The 20,650-nt window shown below is 46.8% G+C and overlaps 1 protein-coding gene and 1 pseudogene across 2 annotated transcripts; one reads left to right on the forward strand and one right to left on the reverse strand.

The window, feature by feature from the left end:
* Positions 1-1,760: 1,760 nt before the first annotated feature.
* LOC112135915 (U6 spliceosomal RNA) lies at positions 1,761-1,860 on the reverse strand (annotated as a pseudogene).
* Positions 1,861-4,089: 2,229 nt separating this feature from the next.
* Positions 4,090-9,683, forward strand: RAN (RAN, member RAS oncogene family). 2 transcript variants are annotated; one of them, NM_001135810.1, is given in 7 exon segments: positions 4,112-4,142; positions 4,604-4,649; positions 4,857-4,941; positions 5,024-5,149; positions 6,565-6,752; positions 7,631-7,801; positions 7,901-9,352. In NM_001135810.1, coding segments are annotated over 6 exon segments (651 nt in total). In that variant the 5' UTR covers positions 4,112-4,142; positions 4,604-4,613; the 3' UTR covers positions 7,946-9,352.
* Positions 9,684-20,650: the final 10,967 nt, after the last annotated feature.

Here is a 20,650-nt window from a genome sequence, read left to right on the forward strand (position 1 = left end):
TTAGCCAGGTGTGGTAGCAGGCACCTGTAATCCCAGCTGCGCAGGAGGCTGAAGCAGGAGAATCACTTGAACCCGGGAGGCAGAGGTTGCAGTGAGCTGAGATCGCACCACTGCACTCCAACCTGGCGACAGAGCAAGACTCTGTCTTGGGGGAAAAAAAGTACTCAGCCGGGCGCAGTGGCTTATGCCTGTAATCCCAGCACTTTGGGAGGCCGAGGCAGGCAGATCATGAGGTCAAGAGATCGAGACCATCCTGACCAACATGGTACATGGTGAAACCCCGTCTCTACTAAAAATACAAAAATTAGGTGGGTATGGTGGCGTGCTCCTGTAGTCCCAGCTACTCAGGAGGCTGAAGCAGGAGAATCGCCAGAACTCAGGAGGTGGAGATTGCAGTGAGCGAAGATCATGCCACTACACTCCAGCCTGGCAACAGAGCGAGACTCTGTCTCAAAAAAAAAAAAAACAAAAAAAAGCTCTACAAAAAGTGTCAAGGTCATGAAAGACAAAGAAAGGCTGAAGGACTTGCAGATGGAAAGAGACTAAGGAGGCTGACAAGCAAACGTTCCATGCAATCCCAGACTGGATCCTAAACCAGACAAATTGCATTAGTGAGACATCTGACAGTTAAGGGTCGAGATTAGATAATCAAATTAGAGCAATGTTAACTGCCTGATTTTGATAAGTGTACAGTGGTTATGTAACAGAATGTCCTTGGTTTTAAGAAATGCACATCAAAGGGCATCCTGTTTGCCACTTACCTCAAACATTTCAGAGAAAAAAAGTCATATATATACACACACACCTAATTATGTCTTTATAAAATCACATATAGGTATATAGGTGAGATCAGCTGGGGCAACATAGTGAGACCTCATTGCTACAATAAAATAAATAAAAAATTAGCTGGGCCTGGTGGTACATGCCTGTAGTCCCAGCTACTGAGCAGGCTGAGGTGGGAGGATCACTTGAGCCCAGGAGTTCCAGGCTGCAGTAAGCTATGATTGGGCTACTATGCTCCAGCCTGTGTGACAGAGACCCTGTCTCTAAAAAAAAAACTAGAGACTAAGGAGGCCTGAGAAACAAGTTAAAAGTGTAACATGCAATCCTGGACTGGATTCTTGTAGGGGAAAAATGCAAAAAGGTATAAACACTGATGTTCTCATCACCCAAAATTATACAAATGGTTAATATATTGTCACCTTGCTTTGATTACCATTTTTTAAATTAATTTTCTTTCTTGTTTTTTTTAGAGACATGGGTTTCGCCATGTTGCCCAGGCTGCTCCTAAACTCCTGGGCTCAAGTGATCCATCTGCCTCGGCCTCCCAAAGTGCTGGGATTACAGGCGTGAGTCACTGCACCCAGCCTGATTAGACGGAGTCTCGCTCTGTCGCCCAGGCTGGAGTGCAGTGGCGCAATCTCCGCTCACTGCAAGCTCCGCCTCCCGGGTTCACGCCACTCTCCTGCCTCAGCCTCCCGAGTAGCTGGGACTACAGGCGCCACCACCACGACCGGCTAATTTTTTATATTTTTAGTAGAGACGGGGGTTTCACCGTGTTAGCCAGGATGGTCTCGATCTCCTGACCTCGTGATCTGCCCTCCTTGGCCTCCCAAAGTGCTGGGATTACAGGCGTGAGCCACCGTCCCCGGCCCTGATTACCATTTTTTAAAAAAGAAATGGAACATTGCAGGTAAGGTTAAACTCTTCTATGACCTCTCTCCCCAGTTCCTGGGCAACAAGAGCGATAATCTGTCTCAAAAAAAAAAGAAGAAAAAAAACTGTCATCCTTGCGCAGGGGCCATGCTAATCTTTTCCGTATCATTCCAATTTTGGTATACGTGCTGCCATAGTGACCACTCGATTACCTATTCCAATATAATGAAACCCCGTTTCTACTAAAAATAAAAAAAAATAAAATAAAATAAATGGCTGAGTGTGGTGGCGCATGCCTGTGATCCCAGCTACTCAGCAAGCTGAGACAGGAGAATCACTTGAACCTGGGAGGCAGAAGTTGCAGTGAGCTGAGATGGCACTACTGCACTCCAGCCTGAGCGACGGAGTGAGGCTCTGTCTCAAAAAAAAAAAAGAAAAAGAAATAGAGCATTGCAGGTAAAGTTAAAGTCTTCTTTGACTCCTCAGTTCCATCACACTCCTTTCTACCCTTTCTTGAAGCAATAACCATCAGGATATAGTATATAGATCCTCGCAGTCAATTAAAAAAAAACAAAATACATATATCCAATAGCCAATATGCTTTTATGTGTATTTGTAAAAAACTTACATAAATGACATTATACTATATATATAATCTCTCTAGATAAAGTTACATATAGTGTTAGGTTTTATGTATTAATTTTTGAAAACAGGGTCTTGCTCTGTCTCCCAGGCTGGAGTGCAATGGCGAGATCATTGCCCATTGCAGCCTGTAACTCCTGGGTTGAAGGGATCCTCCTACCCCGGGCTCCCAAAGTGCTGGGATTACAGGTGTCCTAGACTTTATAAAGCTGTTATCACCTCTTTCTTCTTTTCTCAACACTATCCTTTTGACATCTATCTAACCCTGTTGAAACAGATGACCGTCATTCCTTTTAAATGTTATACAGCATTAAATGTTGTGCACATGCGTGAGGCATGAGTTTAACTCTGGGGCCTCTCCCTAGAAATGGAAATCCGGAGTCACAAGCAATGGGCATTCCCGTTTTACTGTTAGATTCTGCTCTCCCGCCAGCAGCGTCTGAGAGGTGCTTGGCGTTCCCCTGAGGGTTCTGGGGGAGCTCGGACTTGCGTTCCCAACAGACCGGTTCTCGCCTGCGTTGTGCCCAATTTGCGTCACTGGGGTTCCTAGCGGACTCGCCTGCAAGTGTGCTCAGGACTGCAGGGAGGACTCCTCGGTCACTGCGGCTCTTCCCCATGGTGGACTCTTCTGAGGCGCTTGACTGCGCTGATTTGGGCCTTTATCTGTCTGCATGTCGGCAGGGGCGCCCAGGAAGTCGGGTCCCTCTAGCTCAACCTTGTTTGGGCTCTTACAGCTTCAGGCCAACAGGGGGCTGGGAAGCTGAGCACTTATTCATTCCGTCCCCGTTGGTAACTAGGGCTGGAAGACGCGTCCAGACTGCAAATAATATTTCATCATTTTGTCTGTAGCATGCAGCGGCCAAGGCTGCCAACCTATGAAACGCTTTGAGAAGCGGGACGCTTTGGGAGGCCGAGACGGGTGGATCCCCTGAGGCCAGCCTGGGAGACACAGTGAGAGTCTGTCTCCCAAAAAAATTTTTAAAAAAATTACCCCGGATGTGGTGCGCGCCTGTAGTCCTAGCTACTCGGGAGGCTGAGGCGGGAGGATCGCCCGAGCCTGGGAGTTCGAGACCAGCCTGGGCAACATAGCGAGACTCTGTCTCTTAAAAAAAAAAAGTAGCCGTTTTTCTGGGTGGGTGCATCCCTCTCTGCTTCCTCGCTCTCCAACTGGCCCTGGTCCTGGGGGCGTGAAGGCTACGATCTGGAGAGACAGAGCGGCGGGCTGACTCTGGAGGACGGGCCTAGATCCCATTCATTCATTCCTTCGTTCTGTCACCCACCCGTCCTGCTCGCACGCGAGCGCCACCCTAAGCCCCAGGACCTCAAGAACCCCCACCCCACGGGGCACAGACAATGACAGGCTGGCCAGCGCCTGGAAGCCGCCTGCCTGACCGCGCCTGCCAGAGCGAGTACCGCCTCCCACCCGGGACACAGCACGGCCGCGACTGTCGGGCCGCGCCCAACGTCTCCCGCTCAGGGGCGCGCCTCTTCGCTTTCAGCGCATGCGCGCCCGGGAGCCCGCCCTGGGCGTCGGCGCACGTGGTCCCCACTGGCCGGCTTGCGCGCGCGCTCCCGGCTCGCCCTCCCACGCGGTCCACCGCGCCTCCCGCCCCACCCCAAGCGCAGCGCCCGCCCGAGCGGCCGACCGAACCGGGTTGCGTGCGTGCGCGCACGCGCGGGCCACGTGGGCGGGCGCCGCGCCGTTGCCCCGCCCCTTGCAACCCCGCCCCGCGCCGGCCCCGCCCCTGCTCGCGCGCCGGCGTCGGCTGCGTCTCCGGCGTTTGAATTGCGCTTCCGCCATCTTTCCAGCCTCAGTCGGACGGGCGCGGAGACGCTTCTGGAAGGTATCGCGACCCGGCGGGCCGGGCAGGGCCGGGCGGGGACAGGGGCGGCGGCGGCGGGCTAGGGGCCGGAACCGGGGCCAGGGCCGGGGCGGGGGCGGGCCCAGGGGCAGGGGGCGGCTGTGAGTAGGTGGGTGGTGCGGGCCCGGCCGGGCCGGAGCAGGAGACGGGCGTGGGGTCGGCGCCAGCCCCCGCGAACCCCCGTTTCATCCTCCGCTCTCATCCCTGTCGCAGTCCCAGTCCCGTTCCCATCCCTACATCTCCGTCCGCCGTTCCCCGGGCCCCGCCGCCCCGGATGCCGGCCCCGCCCGCCGCCGCCTTCCCGCTCCCAGGCCTGGCCGCCATGGCGCCGCGGGCGGGAGGCCTTTGTGGGGCGGGCACGTGGGGCGCTGGGGGCGCGGGAGCGGGGCCGCCATGGGCTGCGGGGCCGCGCGAGCGCTCGCCTCCGTCCTCTGCCTCCGCAGGAACGCCGCGATGGCTGCGCAGGGAGAGCCCCAGGTCCAGTTCAAAGTAGGTAACCCTGCGGGGCGGGAGGCGGCCGAACCCGACCGCGTGCGACTCGCGGGTCCCTCCTCCTGGGGCCCACGATGGCTGTAATGGGGCTCCGCATCCACATTCTTTGTTTTAAGTGAGCCTGTGGTGGTTAAAGTTCCGTGACTCTGGGATCTTGAGAGGTGAAGTGTTTAGGGTTTACTTCCAAAATGTGTTTTCCAACAGCTTGTATTGGTTGGTGATGGTGGTACTGGAAAAACGACCTTCGTGAAACGTCATTTGACTGGTGAATTTGAGAAGAAGTATGTAGGTATGTACTGGAAAACCTTGCTTATGGAAATATGTGAGAAATGAGTAAATTCATCCACTCAATCGCATCGTTTCCGTTTCAGCCACCTTGGGTGTTGAGGTTCATCCCCTAGTGTTCCACACCAACAGAGGACCTATTAAGTTCAATGTATGGGACACAGCCGGCCAGGAGAAATTCGGTGGACTGAGAGATGGCTATTACATCCAAGGTAGGCATTTGTAACTTGCTGAACAGTTTTTGAGAGGTTTTGTGTACTTCAGTCTTCAAGGTTATAGAAAATCAGGTCTATTCCAACAAATAGTGTCATTTTTGGGTTAAAAAAAGACGTGGACTTCAGGGAGTTGACCACCATTTTGGTGGCAGAGAAAATTTTATTAAAGTTGTGTCATTTGCATGCTGTGTCATGCTAGGCATGGTTTAGAAAAAACTATGACTTACACTGGGACTTATAAGTCATATTTAAAACAATAATAAGCTGTTAACAGCAGTTTCAGTATTTGGAAACTTAGGTTCATGTATGTATTTTGGTGTGGTGATCAATGAGTGTTTCTAGTGTATTAGAAAACAATAAACACCAGATACTAGACCAGAGGAGATAGGAGATCTTAACAAGTGTTATACAAGACTAACGGATTTCTTGTTAAATTGTTTGTACTAAGTTATTGTGCAGAGTATTTTTCTCAAACAGTTTGATTTAAAAATTGCAAAGAAAATGTTCATTGTACCAAAAAGAGGAATAAAGAAAATACTCATCTCTCTTGGAACCTCACGTTGCTGATAACACATTATCTGGAATCATTCCATGCCTTTTGCTTTCCTTGAGCATGTACACATAAACACAAGAATTTCCCCCAAAAGAATCCTTTAACCAAAAAGTTGTGGTTTCTTGCCTTACTAACTGTACCATAGTTATTCCTGCAGGTGAATATGTAGACTTTATCTGGGTTATTTATTTAATTTTTTTTTGAGACAGGGTTTCGCTCTGTTGCCCAACCTGGAGTGCAGCTTCCGCCTCCTAAGCTCAAGCCATCCTCTTACCTCAGCCTCCTGAGTAGCTGGGACTACAGGCACATGCCACTATGCCTGATTAATTTTTGTATTTTTTTGTAGAGATGGGGATTCACCATGTTGCCCATGCTGGTCTGGAACTCATGAGCTCAGGTGATCCACCCACCTCAGCCTCTCAGAGTGCTGGGATTACAGGCGTGAGCCACATTGCTTGGCCTATCTGGATTTTTTAAGACAGGAATAATGTTTTCTAGCATAGTCGGCCATTTAAAGACCTTCTGAAAAATGTATTTCCAGGCCCTATCCTCAGAATATGGCAGCTTGGTTATCCAGACTCTCATTTAGCATTAATTACTTCAGATACTTTTTTGGGATGAGGGGAGTATTAATGGTGGAGTATATCAGGGAGATTTGATAGGGTCAGCTCATTTCTTTTAGGAGGAATTGTGTATTAACATTTTTAGAATTGACAGAGACCTTGAAAGTGAGGGGAGAGATATAGATGACTCGTTGAGGTCTAAGACTATAACTAGTTGAATACTAGCCTATGGTTCTTAGCATTCTTCACTTGTGCAGTAAACTGAGTGTACTAATTACCACAAATGTTTCTTTCAGCCCAGTGTGCCATCATAATGTTTGATGTAACATCGAGAGTTACTTACAAGAATGTGCCTAACTGGCATAGAGATCTGGTACGAGTGTGTGAAAACATCCCCATTGTGTTGTGTGGCAACAAAGTGGATATTAAGGACAGGAAAGTGAAGGCAAAATCCATTGTCTTCCACCGAAAGAAGAATCTTCAGGTGTGTAAAATTAAAACTTTCTGAGTTATTTCTCTTAGCGGAGATTATGTGTAAGACCATGAAATTAACCAGTGTCTATTATATATGGAAATGATTTTTTTTTTCCCCAAGACGGAGTCTTTCTCTGTCCCCTATGCTGGAGTGCAGTGTCACAATCTTGGCTCACTGCGACCTCCGCTTCCTGGGTTCAAGCAGTTCTCCTGTCTCAGCTCCCCTAGTAGCTGGATTACAGGCGTGTACCACCATGCCTGGCTAATTTTTGTACTTTTTTTAGTAGAGACGGGGTTTCACCCTGTTGGTCAGGCTGATCTCCAACTCCTGACCTCAAGTGATCCACTCGCCTTGGCCTCCTAAAGATCTGGGATTACAGGCATGAGCCACCATGCCTGGCCGGAAATAATTTTGTCTTTTTTATACTATTGTTTTTAAAGAATGATAGAGATGGGGTTTCACTGTTGGCCGGGTTGGTCACCTGAAATGTGTGTGTGTATATATATTTGTTGTTCGAGACAGGGTCTTGCCCTGTTGCCCAGGCAGGAGTGCAGTGGCATGAACATAGCTCACTGCAGCCCTGAACTCCTGGGCTCAAGCAATCCTCCCACCTCAGCCTTCTGAGTAGCTGGGATCACAGGCACTCAGCACCATGCCCACCTAATTTGTTTTTTTGGGGAGTTGGGGTCTTTCTCTGTTGCCCAGGCCTGATCGTGTACTGTTGGCCTCAGGCAATCCCACCTCAGCCCCCGAAAGTGCTGGGATTACAGGCATGAGCCACTATGCCTTGCCAAGAATCTTAACATTTTCTTATCTTGCAATGTCCTAGAAAAATCGTCATCTTAATAATGAATTTTAAAAAGTAATTTTACCTTTCTTTTAAACAGTACTACGACATTTCTGCCAAAAGTAACTACAACTTTGAAAAGCCCTTCCTCTGGCTTGCTAGGAAGCTCATTGGAGACCCTAACTTGGAATTTGTTGCCATGCCTGCTCTCGCCCCACCAGAAGTTGTCATGGACCCAGCTTTGGCAGCACAGTATGAGCACGACTTAGAGGTATTGTGGCCACTTTGCTGTTCAGATTGTTCTGTTTGGCTTGTTTATTCCTGGCAGTTTTGATCTGGAGTGTTAACATTTTTTCATCTCTTCGTCTAGGTTGCTCAGACAACTGCTCTCCCGGATGAGGATGATGACCTGTGAGAATGAAGCTGGAGCCCAGCGTCAGAAGTCTAGTTTTATAGGCAGCTGTCCTGTGATGTCAGCGGTGCAGCGTGTGTGCCACCTCATTATTATCTAGCTAAGCGGAACATGTGCTTCATCTGTGGGATGCTGAAGGAGATGAGTGGGCTTCGGAGTGAATGTGGCAGTTTAAAAAATACCTTCATTGTTTGGACCTGCATATTTAGCTGTTTTGGAACGCAGTTGATTCCTTGAGTTTCAAATATAAGACTGCTACAGTCACATCACAATATTCAGTGGTGAAATCTTGTTTGTTACTGTCATTCCCATTCCTTTTCGTTTAGAATCAGAATAAAGTTGTATTTCAAATATCTAAGCAAGTGAACTCATCCCTTGTTTATAAATAGCATTTGGAACCCACTAAAGTAGAGAAGTTTTATCCCATGTTAATATTTGAATTGCCTTGCTTTTATCACTTAATTTAAATCTATTGGGTTAATTTCTCCCTATGTTTATTTTTGTACATTTGAGCCATGTCACACAAACTGATTATGACAGGTCAGCAGTATTTGGTTAGAAGGGTTACATGGTGTAAATATTAATGCAGTTAAGCTAAAGCAGTGTTTGCTCCACCTTCATACTGGCTAGGTAGGGTCACCTAGGGAAGCACTTGCCGAAAATCTGTGACCTGTCAGAATAAAAATAATGTGGTTTGTACATATCAAATAGATATTTTAAGGGTAATCTTTTATGGCAAAAGTAATGTTTTAATGTAGAACTTCAAACAGGATGGAACATCAGTGGATGGCAGGAGGTTGGGAATTCTTGCTGTTAAAAATAAATACAAATTTTGCACTTTTTTGTTTGAATGTTAGACACTTAGTGTGAAGTTATACGCAAGGAAAATGGTCCATGTTTACCCACAGTTTTCAGGTACTCCCAGACTTTAAAGATGTCTTTAACATTAAGTTCTTAAGGTAGTACACACTACACCGTTTGTTTGGTTCCCCCCCCCCCGACCGGAGGATTTTTTTGTAGGGCAGCACAGCAGAGCAGGACACGGATGAAATACTAGGAATATGCACAGTGGGGCAGCGTGGGGGCTTCTCAGTAATGGAGAACAGTTGGTGAAACTTTTTTTTTAAACTAAGAATTTAATTTATCTTGTATATTTTCCACATTTAAAAATGAATTAGGTCTATTAGGATAATTAGGAGTTTGATCCCATGAACACTATTGTAGCAGTTAGGAATCTTAAGAGCTATTTTTTTCTCATACGATTGCTACTATAGTCCAGTTTACCAAAGTTTTCTTTAGATGTCTGATTATCTTGAAATGATTGCTTACCTTAAAAGGTACAGAAAGGATCACTTAAATATATGGAAAAATGAAATAAGGGTGAAGCTGAATAAAGTTCTACTTACTGTATTAACTGGCAACAGTTGAGTTTCTTAAGATCTGAATTGCTGTGTGTGTTACGCTGTATTCAGAACCAGTTTCTAACCAGCCTGTGAGATGGGAAGTTTTTTTTCCCGTAATTGGGATGAAATCTTTCATTCAGATATTTTGAATTGAAGGTGTATGTGTTGTTTGTAACCTTGTGGAGATTGCAAGTGGTGTTGACATTCTGGATCTTCTATGTAACAGTTGAAATTTGGAAGTGACGTCACTTACCTGTCTAACGTGGTGTGGGAGAGAATTTACAAGTCCTTTATTGAAAGAATAATTGTTGCAAAATATATTGCTTCTACTTTGCCTGGATTTTTTGAATCATCTCTAGTATTTGCTTTAGGAAATGCTGAATAGTTAGAGATTATTATCTTCTGGCGGGGGGTGGGGCGGGGAAGGGGTCAATTCTCTCCAGATTGTACAAATGAGAAAAGTCTGCTCTCCATTTTTTGAAATCTCGTGTCTAATGGGGGAAGCCTTGAAAGCTTTATACGAAGTTACTGCAAACTAGTAATAGCTTATTAGAGCAAAGTCATTAAGAAAAAGCATAGTTAATGCATAGGTCTTGTGTGGATATAATATGAAACACTGGTAAATTAGTTTCAATTTGTGTGAGAGCCATTTTTTTTAAAAAACCATGTAGAATGGGTTTTTTTAGAAAATTGTATCAATCATAAAATGTCTAGAAAAGATGAGACTCCAAAATAGCCTCCAAAGAGGACTGGTTTCCTGGCTAACTACCTGAAAGGAACTCAAGTACAGAGAATTTCTGGTTTCTTTTGCAAAAACAGATCAGAAATACAAAAAATTACCTGCTGAGCAAATGGGGTGAGGATTGGATTCAGCTTTTCTTGCCAGCAAACTGATGGACATCGTGTATGATGTTTTCTGCCACACTGGGGCTGTACAGGGCTATTCTGCCCAGCAAGATAACGTGAGACTAAGCTCTCCCTCTGTGAGGCAGACCCTGTACTAGGACAGCACCCATCGTAACTCCTTGCAGCACCCTTTACCCTTGAAACCGAGGGTATGGTGGGGAGAAACCGCACCTAACCATGGAAACCTTATCTTGAGTTAAGGGGTCAGAGTCCTATTCAAAAAACATCTGATGCATTGCCCCTGCTGCACATTTCCTGCAAGGTCTTGCAGGCTCTGGTCACACGTGCATCCTGAGATCACACACCTGTGTGCATGCTGCTTTCCAGAACTCCCCCTTCCCTCTCCTGAAGTCAGTCCTACCAGTTAATGCTTTAGCTCCTTTAGAGTTCACTCTGGTTTTTACCTTGAGTCAGATGTCTGACTACAGACATCACAAGATTGCCCTCAGCCCTAGTCAGCACGGCAAATTTGCGATTGCGACTTTCCCTTCCTAGTCTAATTGCCACGAGGGCAAGGGCCATGTCGCTGCTCTCTCATGTCCCTAGTGTTTATTAAATGTTCTATGGGAACCTCGAGGAACAGAGAACTTGGGGGTTAGAGATAGGGTGGGATTGATGGAGGTGGGTGGAGAGGAGCCGGGAGAACTTCATACACCATTAGGTCTGACTGTTCTGAAGTCATGCTGGTATTTCCTTCCTGAGGTTTGTAGCCTACACTATCTTTTTAATTTTATTTATTTATTTTACTTTATTTTTTTAAATTTTTTTTAGAGTCTCGCTCTGTCTCCCAGGCTGGAGTGCAGTGGTGCCGTCTCGGCTCACTGCAACCTCTGCCTCCCGGGTTCAAGCGGTTCTCATGCCTAAGCCTCCTGGGTAGCTGGGACAGGCATGTGTGTATGCTGTCTTTTATCCATTTATTCTGGCTTGTTTCTTTGGTGTACAGGAGTAGAGAGAGCCAGTGTGGACAGTCGGGAAGCTTGTGGGATGGAACTCAGTTAAAATGGTACCATCAGCAGGTGTTGGGGCTGTGATGCTTGAAGTTTAGTCACAGGCATTGGAAGAGGCACCTTGGATTTAGTTGGTTTTCAGTTCCCTGCCTTGAAGAAGCAAAATAGAAACCATTCCGTATACCTCGGTCTTTGGTAATGTGGTCAGTTGAGTCCTTCTGTCAAGTCAGCTGTGCTCAGAGATAGACTGTGCGGTGTCGCGGTGGCTTTGCTCGTGAAGCCTTCGCCTGGGGAGACAGGGAGTCGGGTTCCTGGGATGAGGCTGAGCGCCACAGTGAGTGCGAGGACGGACAGCTGAGGCTTTGGGAGCATCGCAGGGGCCTGGTCTGAGGCCTGAGAAGGAGGACAGTGGAGTCCAGGAAAGACCCTCAGGGGGAAGCACCCCTGGAGAGCAGGAGGGAAGGTGGGGTGCGCAGGTGGAGGCTCTCAAGCAGGTGTGTGGGTTTTTTATAAGCCGCTTTACAGGTTTGGTATTTAGAACACAGTGGGAAGCCACATAAGGCTCAAGCGTCATAAGATTTTGGCAACAGAAGTGGGTGCCCAGGGTCCAGGGGCACCCAGCCTTGCCCCCGCCAAGCCTGTGCTCTAGGAAAGGGAGGGTCGCACCGTGGCCACCACAAAGCCTCGTCGTCCAGCCCCTCAGCGGACTCATCCCTTGAGCGAGCAGCCACTGCGAATGCCAGGCGCCGGCCCCACCCACGCGGGTGGGCTTCTTAACGAGGCAGGAGAAAAGGATTTGGGGCTTCTCCAGTAGTTAATAAGTGTGAGGTGTGAGCTGCAGTGCCTAAAGCCACCAATACCCGCGGTCAAGGTCAGTTTCCCGTGACAAAACTATGGGTCAGGCAGGTGGTCGAGTGGCTGTGACAAGGTGGTAGCACTGTGACGCCCCCCAGGCATGAAGGATGGGAACCGAATTGCTGGGAATCGCAGCTGGAAGCCGGCGGGCAGGGGAGCCGGGTGGGGCAGAGCTGCAGGTCTTGGGGAGAAGCATTTGCTTTTTGCTTCCTCCCTCCCCTGATGTCTGACCTTCTTTTCCCCCACCAAGGGAAGAAGTCATACATGCTGGGTATTGACAGTGTGGGGATTGGAGCAGTTAAAACAGACACAGTCGGCACAGTTCCCCCCACTAGAGGTAACTTGTTGACATTTTGTCATCTATCCTTTCAAATGTTTTCTAAAAAGGGGATTATACTATCAAGCAGTTTCCTAACCATTTTTCACTTTGTGTGACAGGCTTTTCTATGTCAGTGAGTTTTACAGCACTGTTCATAATTATCTAGTGATCCAGAGCGCAGCCGGGCCGTCATTTAGTGTGACAGCCTCTGTGGTTCCTGTCAGACTGCGTTGCTGTCTAGTCCCACTCCTCTGGATGCCGCTTAGCGGAGTGGGTTTAACTCTTGCAGGGAAGTTTATTTCCAGATGTGTAGACCATCCGTGGTCTTTGTCTTCCATGTGCTTTTCAGGCTGTTGTGTTTGTTCCTTTTTTTTTTTTTCTCTTTTGAGTCAGAGTCACACTCTGTCACCCAGGCTGGAGTGCAGTGGTGGGATCTCGGCTCACTGCAGCCTCAACCTCCCAGCCTCAAGCCATCCTCCCACCTCAGCCTCTGGAGTAGCTGGGACTACAGGTGTGTGCCACCACACCCAGCTAATTTTAAATTTTTTTTGTAGAGATGGGGTTTCACCATGTTGCCCATGCTGGTCTTGAACTCCTAGCTCAAGCAATCCTCCCACCTCGGCCTCCCAAAGTGCTGGGATTACAGACGTGAGCCACCGTGCTGGCCGCGTTGGTTACTTTAAATTTCTGAGGGTGTGTCCTGCTTTATAAACTCCTAATAGATGGAAAACAAACGTACTTCTAAAATAAACTCTCTGGGGGGGGGTGTGTGTGTGTGTGTGTGTGTGTCTTTGTGCATGTGTCTTTGTGTATCTGTCTCTGTGTGTGTCTCTCTCTGTGTGTGTCTGTGTCTCTGGGTGTGTGTGTCTCTTGGTGTGTGTATGTGTTTTTGTCTCTGGGTATGTCTGTGTGTGTGTCTGTGTGTATGTGTCTCTGGGTGTGTGTGTGTGAATGTGTGTGTGTCTCTGGGTGTGTGTGTGTCTGCATGTGTGTCTCTGTGAGTCTGTGTGTCTCTGTGCGTGTCAGTGTGTGTGTGTGTTTGTTGATTTTCGCCATGTGAGCTTCCACTTTGCATTCCTAGCACTGGACATGGGCGAGAGGCGGAAGTCCTAACACATACTGAATTGCACACATTTTATTACATAGTTCCCTTCATGTGATTTATTCTATAAATTCACATTTATGGCCATGCCCAGTGGCTCACACCTGTAATCTCAGCACTTTGGGAGGCTGAGGCAGGAGGATTACTTAAACCCAGGAGTTTGAGACCAGCCTGGGCAACATAGTGAGACCCCATCTCTAATTTTTTAGAAGTAAAAAATATATTTTTTTATTAAAAAAATTCACACTTAATTTTTCAGAGATGTGCAAGGTCAGTGTATGCTCTTACCCCTTCTCACATATTCATATTCTGTGATGTTCCAATTTGGAGCTCAGAAAATATTGATTGACGATGTTGGATTTGGGCTTATAAGAACAAAATCTGGGGAAAAATAGTGTTAACCAAAGGAAAATGTCTTAACAGGAGGAAACTGAAAGCTTAAATTGCAAAAATAAAAAGCACATAATGGTCCAGATCCCAGGAGGCCCAAATATGAGAATATATTAGAGATCAGTTGATTAGAGATGGAGTCTCACTCTGTTGTCCAGGCTGGAGAGCCATGGCATCGTGATCATGGCTCACTGCAGCTTGGACTTCCTGGGCTCAAGCCATCCTCCAGCCTCCCGAGTAGCTGGGACTACAGGCATGCACTGGCACACCTGTCTTTCTTGCTTTCCTTTTTATACGGATTTCTCACCTCTAGGTACTCCTGAGAACGCTTCCTCCGTCTGTGGATCCGCGTCATCTCCATCACTGATCTCACCTTCCAGGTACTCCCGAGAGCGCCTCCTCCATCACCACGGATCCGTGTAGCCTGCATCACTGATCCCACCTCTAGGTACTCCTGAGACGCCTTTTCCATCTGTGGATCTGCGTGGTCTCCATCACTGATCTTACCTCTAGGTACTCCCGAGAGCGCCTCCTCCATCACCACGGATCCGCGTAGCCTGCATCACTGATCCCACCTCTAGGTGCTCCTGAGACGCCTTTTCCATCTGTGGATCTGGGTGGTCTCCATCACTGATCTCACCTTCCAGGTACTCCCGAGAGCGCCTCCTCCATCACCACGGATCCGCGTAGCCTGCATCACTGATCCCACCTCTAGGTACTCCTGAGACGCCTTTTCCATCTGTGGATCTGCGTGGTCTCCATCACTGATCTTACCTCTAGGTATTCCCGAGAGCGCCTCCTCCATCACCACGGATCCGCGTAGCCTGCATCACTGATCCCACCTCTAAGTACTCCTGAGACGTCTTTTCCATCTGTGGATCTGCGTGGTCTCCATCACTGATCTTACCTCTAGGTACTCCCGAGAGCGCCTCCTCCGTCACTGTGGATCCGTGTAGTCTGCGTCACTAAGTGTCGCATCATTTCTGTCTTCCTGTTGTGTGTTCCTTTGGCTGCAGTATAGAAATTGCATAAATCCACTGCCTTTCACCCCCGCGAATAGGGCCACCGTAATAAATTACTACACAGTGGGTGGCTTAGAACAATTTTATTCCTCAGCCTCCTGGAGGCCAAACGTCTGAAATCAAGGTGTCAGCAGGGCGGTGCTCCCTGTGAAGGATCCAGCGAGAACCTGTTCCACGGTGTTCTCTTAGGTTCTGGTGTTGCCGACAACCCTTGCTCACCCTCGGCTGGCAGACACATCACTCCCACCTCTGCTTCTGTCATCACAGGGCCTTCTCCCTGTGTGTGTGTCTGTCTCTGTGTCGCCTCTCCTCTTCTAATAGGAACACCAGGAATACCTACCCACATGCCGGCACGGTGCTCCACACCTATAATCCTAGCTCTCTGGGAGGCCAAGGCAGGCAGATCACTTGAGGCCAGAAGTTTGAGACCAGCCTAGGCAACATGGCAACACCTCCTCCCTACAAAAAACAAAAAAATTAGCCAGGTGTGGTGACTTGCACCTGTGATCCCAGCTACTCAGGAGGCTGAGGTGGGAGGATCACTTGAGCCCTGGAGGTTGAGGCTTCAGTGAGCCATGATTGCACCACTGCACTCCTGCCTGGGTGACAAAGCAAGACCCTGTCTCAAACAAAACAAAAAACAAAACAAAACAAAAAAACTGAACCACACTACTCCAGTATGGCCTCATCTTAACCAATTACATCTACAAGGACCCTCTTTCCAAATAAAGTCACATTTTGAGATTAAAGGGGTTGAGACTTGAACATGTCGTTTTGGGGGACGCAGTTGAACCTACAGTTGTGGTGAGTAAGTGTCTCCAGGCTTTTGATCTCCAGAAGCTTGTTACTACATTCTCCTTTCCGTCTTGTGTTGCACATGTGCAAGAGTTTCTCTTGGCTGGACACACACACGCATACACAGAATTGAATGGCTGGATCAAAAAGACATTTACAACACATGCTCACCAAAGGAGTGTTACAAAATGTTCCCCAGTTTGTAACGTCTCTTTTCACTTAAAGTCTTCCTGATTCACAAAAGTTGTTAATTTTAATGTGGTTCAACTTATTGGTACTTCTTTCAGTTCACGTTTCTGTTTAAAATATCCTTTCCTATCCCATAGTTGAAAAGATGCTCACTTACATTTTATTTTACTTTTTGTGGTGGAGTTTCGCTCTGTTGCCCAGGCTGGAGTGCAATGGCCTGATCTCTGCTCACCACAACCTCCACCTCCCAGGTTCAAGTGATTCTCCTGCCTCAGCCTCCCGAGTAGCTGGGATTACAGGCACATGCCACCACGCCCGGCTAATTTTTGTATTTTTAGTAGAGACAGGGTTTCTCCATGTTGGTCAGGCTGGTCTCGAACTCCCATACTCAGGTGATCTGCCCACCTTGGCCTCCCAAAGTGCTGGGATTACAGACTGAGCCACTATGCCCGGCCTTTCACTTACACTTTATACTAGGAATTTTTAAGTTTTGTTTTTGACAGATGAACTTTGATCCATCAGGAGTTGCTTTTTGCATATAGTGTAAGATAGGGATTTTCTTTTTCTTTTCTTTTTTTTTGAGACAGAATTTCACTCTCTGTCACCCAGGCTGGAGTGCAGTGGCGTGATCAAGGCTCACTGCAGTCTTGCACCTGCAGTCTCAAGCAGTCTTCCTGCCTCAGTCCCCCAAGTAGCTGGGACTACAGGTGTGCACCACCATACCTGGCTAATTTTTTTTTTATTTTTGTAGAGATAGGGTTTCACCATGTTGTCAGGCTGGGCTCAAATGATCTGCTCACCCCAGCCTCCCAAAGTGCTGGGATTACAGATGTGACCCACCATGTCCAGCTGTAGATAGGGATTTGATTTTGTCTTTTTTTTTGTGGATGACCAGTTTTTCCAGTTCCAGCTAATGAATGGTTCCTTCTCCTGTGCTGATCTGACATGCCGTCCATCCCATGCTCACATCCATAATATGACTCTGTTGCTGGCCTCCCTATTCTCTTCCATTGGTCAGCATGCCTTTTCCTGGGCCAGTATCACACTGTCTTAATTAATTACTATAGGCTGGGCTCAATGGCTCACACCTTTAATCCCAGCACTTTGGGAGGCCAAGGTAGGTGGATCACTTGAGGTCAGGAGTTTGAGACCAGCCTGGCCAACGTGGTGAAACCCTGTCTCTACTAAAAATACAAAAACAAGCCGGGCATGGTGGCACATGCCTGTAATCCCAGCTACTTGGGAGGCTGAGGCAGGAGAATCACTTGAACCCAGGAGACGGAGGTTGCAGTGAGCCAAGACTGTGCCATTGCACTCCAGGCTGGGCAACAAGAAGGAAACTCTGTCTCAAAAAAAAAAATTTACTATAGTTTGGTAAGTGCTTATATTTGATAAACCAAGTCCTATCTCTCTGTTCTTAAGAAGAATTTTCGCTATGTTCGATGCTTCCTTGAAAATTCCACAAAAAACACTGGGAATTTTGATTGAAATAACACTGAATATACAGATATTTTTGGGAAGTTGACATATTTCCTAGGATGAATTTTGAGGAGCCGGATTGCAGGTCAAAGACTGTATGAACACAGGGACTTTTGACAAACATCGTCCAGTTGCTTTTCACTGGCTGTACTAAGCTACATATGGGCAGGAACTTGGCCGGCTCACCTTTATGTCTTGAGCTCCTAGCTCAGTGCCTGTAACACTTATCCAACCAGCAATGCCTCTTATGCCAGCTGCACCCCAACTTCTCCAGTATAATTTTGTTTTATTTTTTATTTTTATTTTTTTGAGATGGAGTCCCGCTTTGTTGCCCAGGCTGGAGTGTAGTGGCATGATCTCGGCTCACTACAACCTCCACCTCCCAGGTTCAAGCGAGATTCTCCTGCCTCAGCCTCCCGAATAGCTGGGACTATAGGTGTGCGCCACCACGCCCAGCTAATTTTTATATTTTTAGTAGAGACGGGTTTCACTCTGTTGGTCAGGCTGGTCTCAAACTCCTGACCTCAGGTGATCCGCCCACCTTGACCTCCCAAAATGCCGGGATTACAGGCATGAGCCACTGCACACGGCCTCTAGTAGAATTTTGAAATGTGTAGCTACTTTTTATCATGACTATCTCTAGACATAACCAGAAGAAAACAGCACCTTCTATTGGAATGGTGAAAATTCAGGACACGGACAACACCAAATGCTGGCGAGGATGTGGAGCAACAGGAACTCTCCTTCATCGCTGGTGGGAATGCAAATGGTGCAGCCACTTTGGAAGACAGTTTGGCAGTGTCTTACAAAACTAAACAGTATCTTACCATATGATTCCTCCATCCTGTTCCTTGGTATTTACCCAAATGAGCTGAAAGCTTAGGTCCTCACAAAACCTCTACCTGGATGTTTATAGCTGCTTTCTTCATAAATGCCAAAGCTTGGAAGCACCCATGATGTCCTCCAGCAGGTGAAAGAGTAAGCTGTGGTGCATCCAGAAATGGAATATTATTCAGCACTGAAAAGAACTGAGCCATCAAGCCATGGAAAGACCCGGGAGAAAAATGCACTTTACTAAGTGAAATAACCTGAAAAGGCCGCAATACCAACTATGTGACATTCCAGAAAAGCCAAACTACGGAGACACTATAAAGATCAGTAATGAGGGTGTGGGTAGGATGAGTGGGTGTCATACGGAGGGTTTTTAGGGCAGTGTATAACGTTATCACAGGGATACATGTCTTTTCACGTTTGTCAAAACCCACGAAGTGTGCACCACTGGACTGAACCCCAGTATGAACTGTGGGGGATAATGGTGTGTCACTGTAGGTTCATCCATTGTAACAAATGGACCACTCTAGAGGGATGCTGATATGGGGGAGGCTGTGCATATGTCGGGGGTAGGGGTGTGCTAGAATTCTCTATACTTTGCACCCAATTTTGCTGTGAACCTAAAACTGCTCTAACAAAGTCTATTTAAAGTAAAGCAACAACAGAATAAGATTTAAGTATAAATAAGTCTGTTATAAAATAGAGAACACCCATCAATGGATAAAAGTCAAGATTCTTATGTTAATCAATTTATAAGTGAAGTGACTTACAAAGCTTGCTTTTTTGAGGTCAGGTTAAAGCCATCCCAGCAACAAGTAATGGAGTTGCCAGTCTCCAAAATAAGGCACGTGGGTAGAGAGCAAATCGTTAATAACTTCAGCATTTCTGTGCATAGAAGCAAGGAAGTAATGTCTTTAAATACATCGGCATCTTGAAATATCTGCCACTAATTCAGGCACATTGAAATTGCTGCATCAAACTACTGAACTACAATAGAAGCCTCTGCAACCTTTATTCTGAGTTTACTGGTCCTATTTATAGCAGAGGATCAGAAAAAAAATGTATTACTATCTGGTGTACCAGGTGACCGTGACAGTGATGTGTGTCTGATGTAATAGGTGACCGTGATGGTGATGGGTGACCATGACAGTGATGTGTGTCTGGTGTACTAGGTGACCATGAGGGTGATGGGTGACCGTGACAGTGATGTGTGTCTGATGTAATAGGTGACCATGAGGGTGATGGGTGACCGTGACAGTGATGTGTGTCTGGTGTAATAGGTGACCATGAAGGTGATGGGTGACCGTGACAGTGATGTGTGTCTGGTGTACTAGGTGACCATGAGGGTGATGGGTGACCGTGACAGTGATGTGTGTCTGGTGTACTAGGTGACCATGAGGGTGATGGGTGACCGTGATAGTGATGTGTGTCTGTTGTACTAGGTGACCATGAGGGTGATAGGTGACTGTGACAATGACGTATGTCTGATGTAATAGTTGACCGTGATGGTTACAGGAGAAGGTTGTACTGTCTGTTTCCACGGGAACATCTGTAGAGCATGTTAGACTAATGTTTCTCTTAATGCACATTGGAACCACACCATGCTGTTTTCCCTGCCCCCACCTGACAGCACAGTGCCCGGCACACATGACTTAGTCAATAAAACATTGAATTAAAAAAAAAATTAACCATTTTAAGTGTACGATTCAGTGACGTTTAGTACAGCCACAGTGTTGTGCAAACACAACTATCTAATTCCAGGACATTTGCTTCACCCCCAAAGGAAACTCCATACTCATTGGTAATCACTCCTGTGTTCCCCTTTCTTCTGCCCCTGGCAACCATGAATCTGCTTTCTATTTTTACGGACTGGCTTATTCTAGACATTTCATAAAAATGGATTCTTGCAATGTGTGGCCTTTTGTGTCTGGCATCTTTCATCAGCATCATGTTTTCAAGGTTCATTCACGTTGTATATGAATCGGTACTTCATTTCTTTTTTTATTTTTAATTCTTTTTAATTTTTTGCAGAGACAGGGGTCTCGCTATGTTGCCCAATGAACTCCTGGCCTCAAGCAATCCTCTCACCTTGGCCTCCCAAAGTGCTGGGATTACGGATGTGAGTCCCCACACACTTTTTTAATTTTTAATTTTTTTTTGTAACCAGGAGGTAAAACAATTTTATTTCACAGTTGTCTTTAAAACCATAAAGATACCTTTTCTTCATATACAAACATTAGCACAGATACCTATACTTTTTAGAAAATGATTATACAGACCCTCTCAAAGAAAAATGTATTCTGTGATATGGTTTCGGTGAGGTTGCTTGGAAAAAACTCACATCTGGACTGATTCCTAAAACATAGCATTCCACCACTCTGCAACTTTTGGTTCAAAGTATAGATTATTGTCATCAGTATGTGGTGCCTGCATTCTTACATATTTGATAACACATATATATATTGGCTTA

This window comes from Pongo abelii, chromosome 10, assembly GCF_028885655.2.
Source record: "Pongo abelii isolate AG06213 chromosome 10, NHGRI_mPonAbe1-v2.0_pri, whole genome shotgun sequence".
Taxonomy (NCBI): Eukaryota; Metazoa; Chordata; class Mammalia; order Primates; family Hominidae; genus Pongo; species Pongo abelii.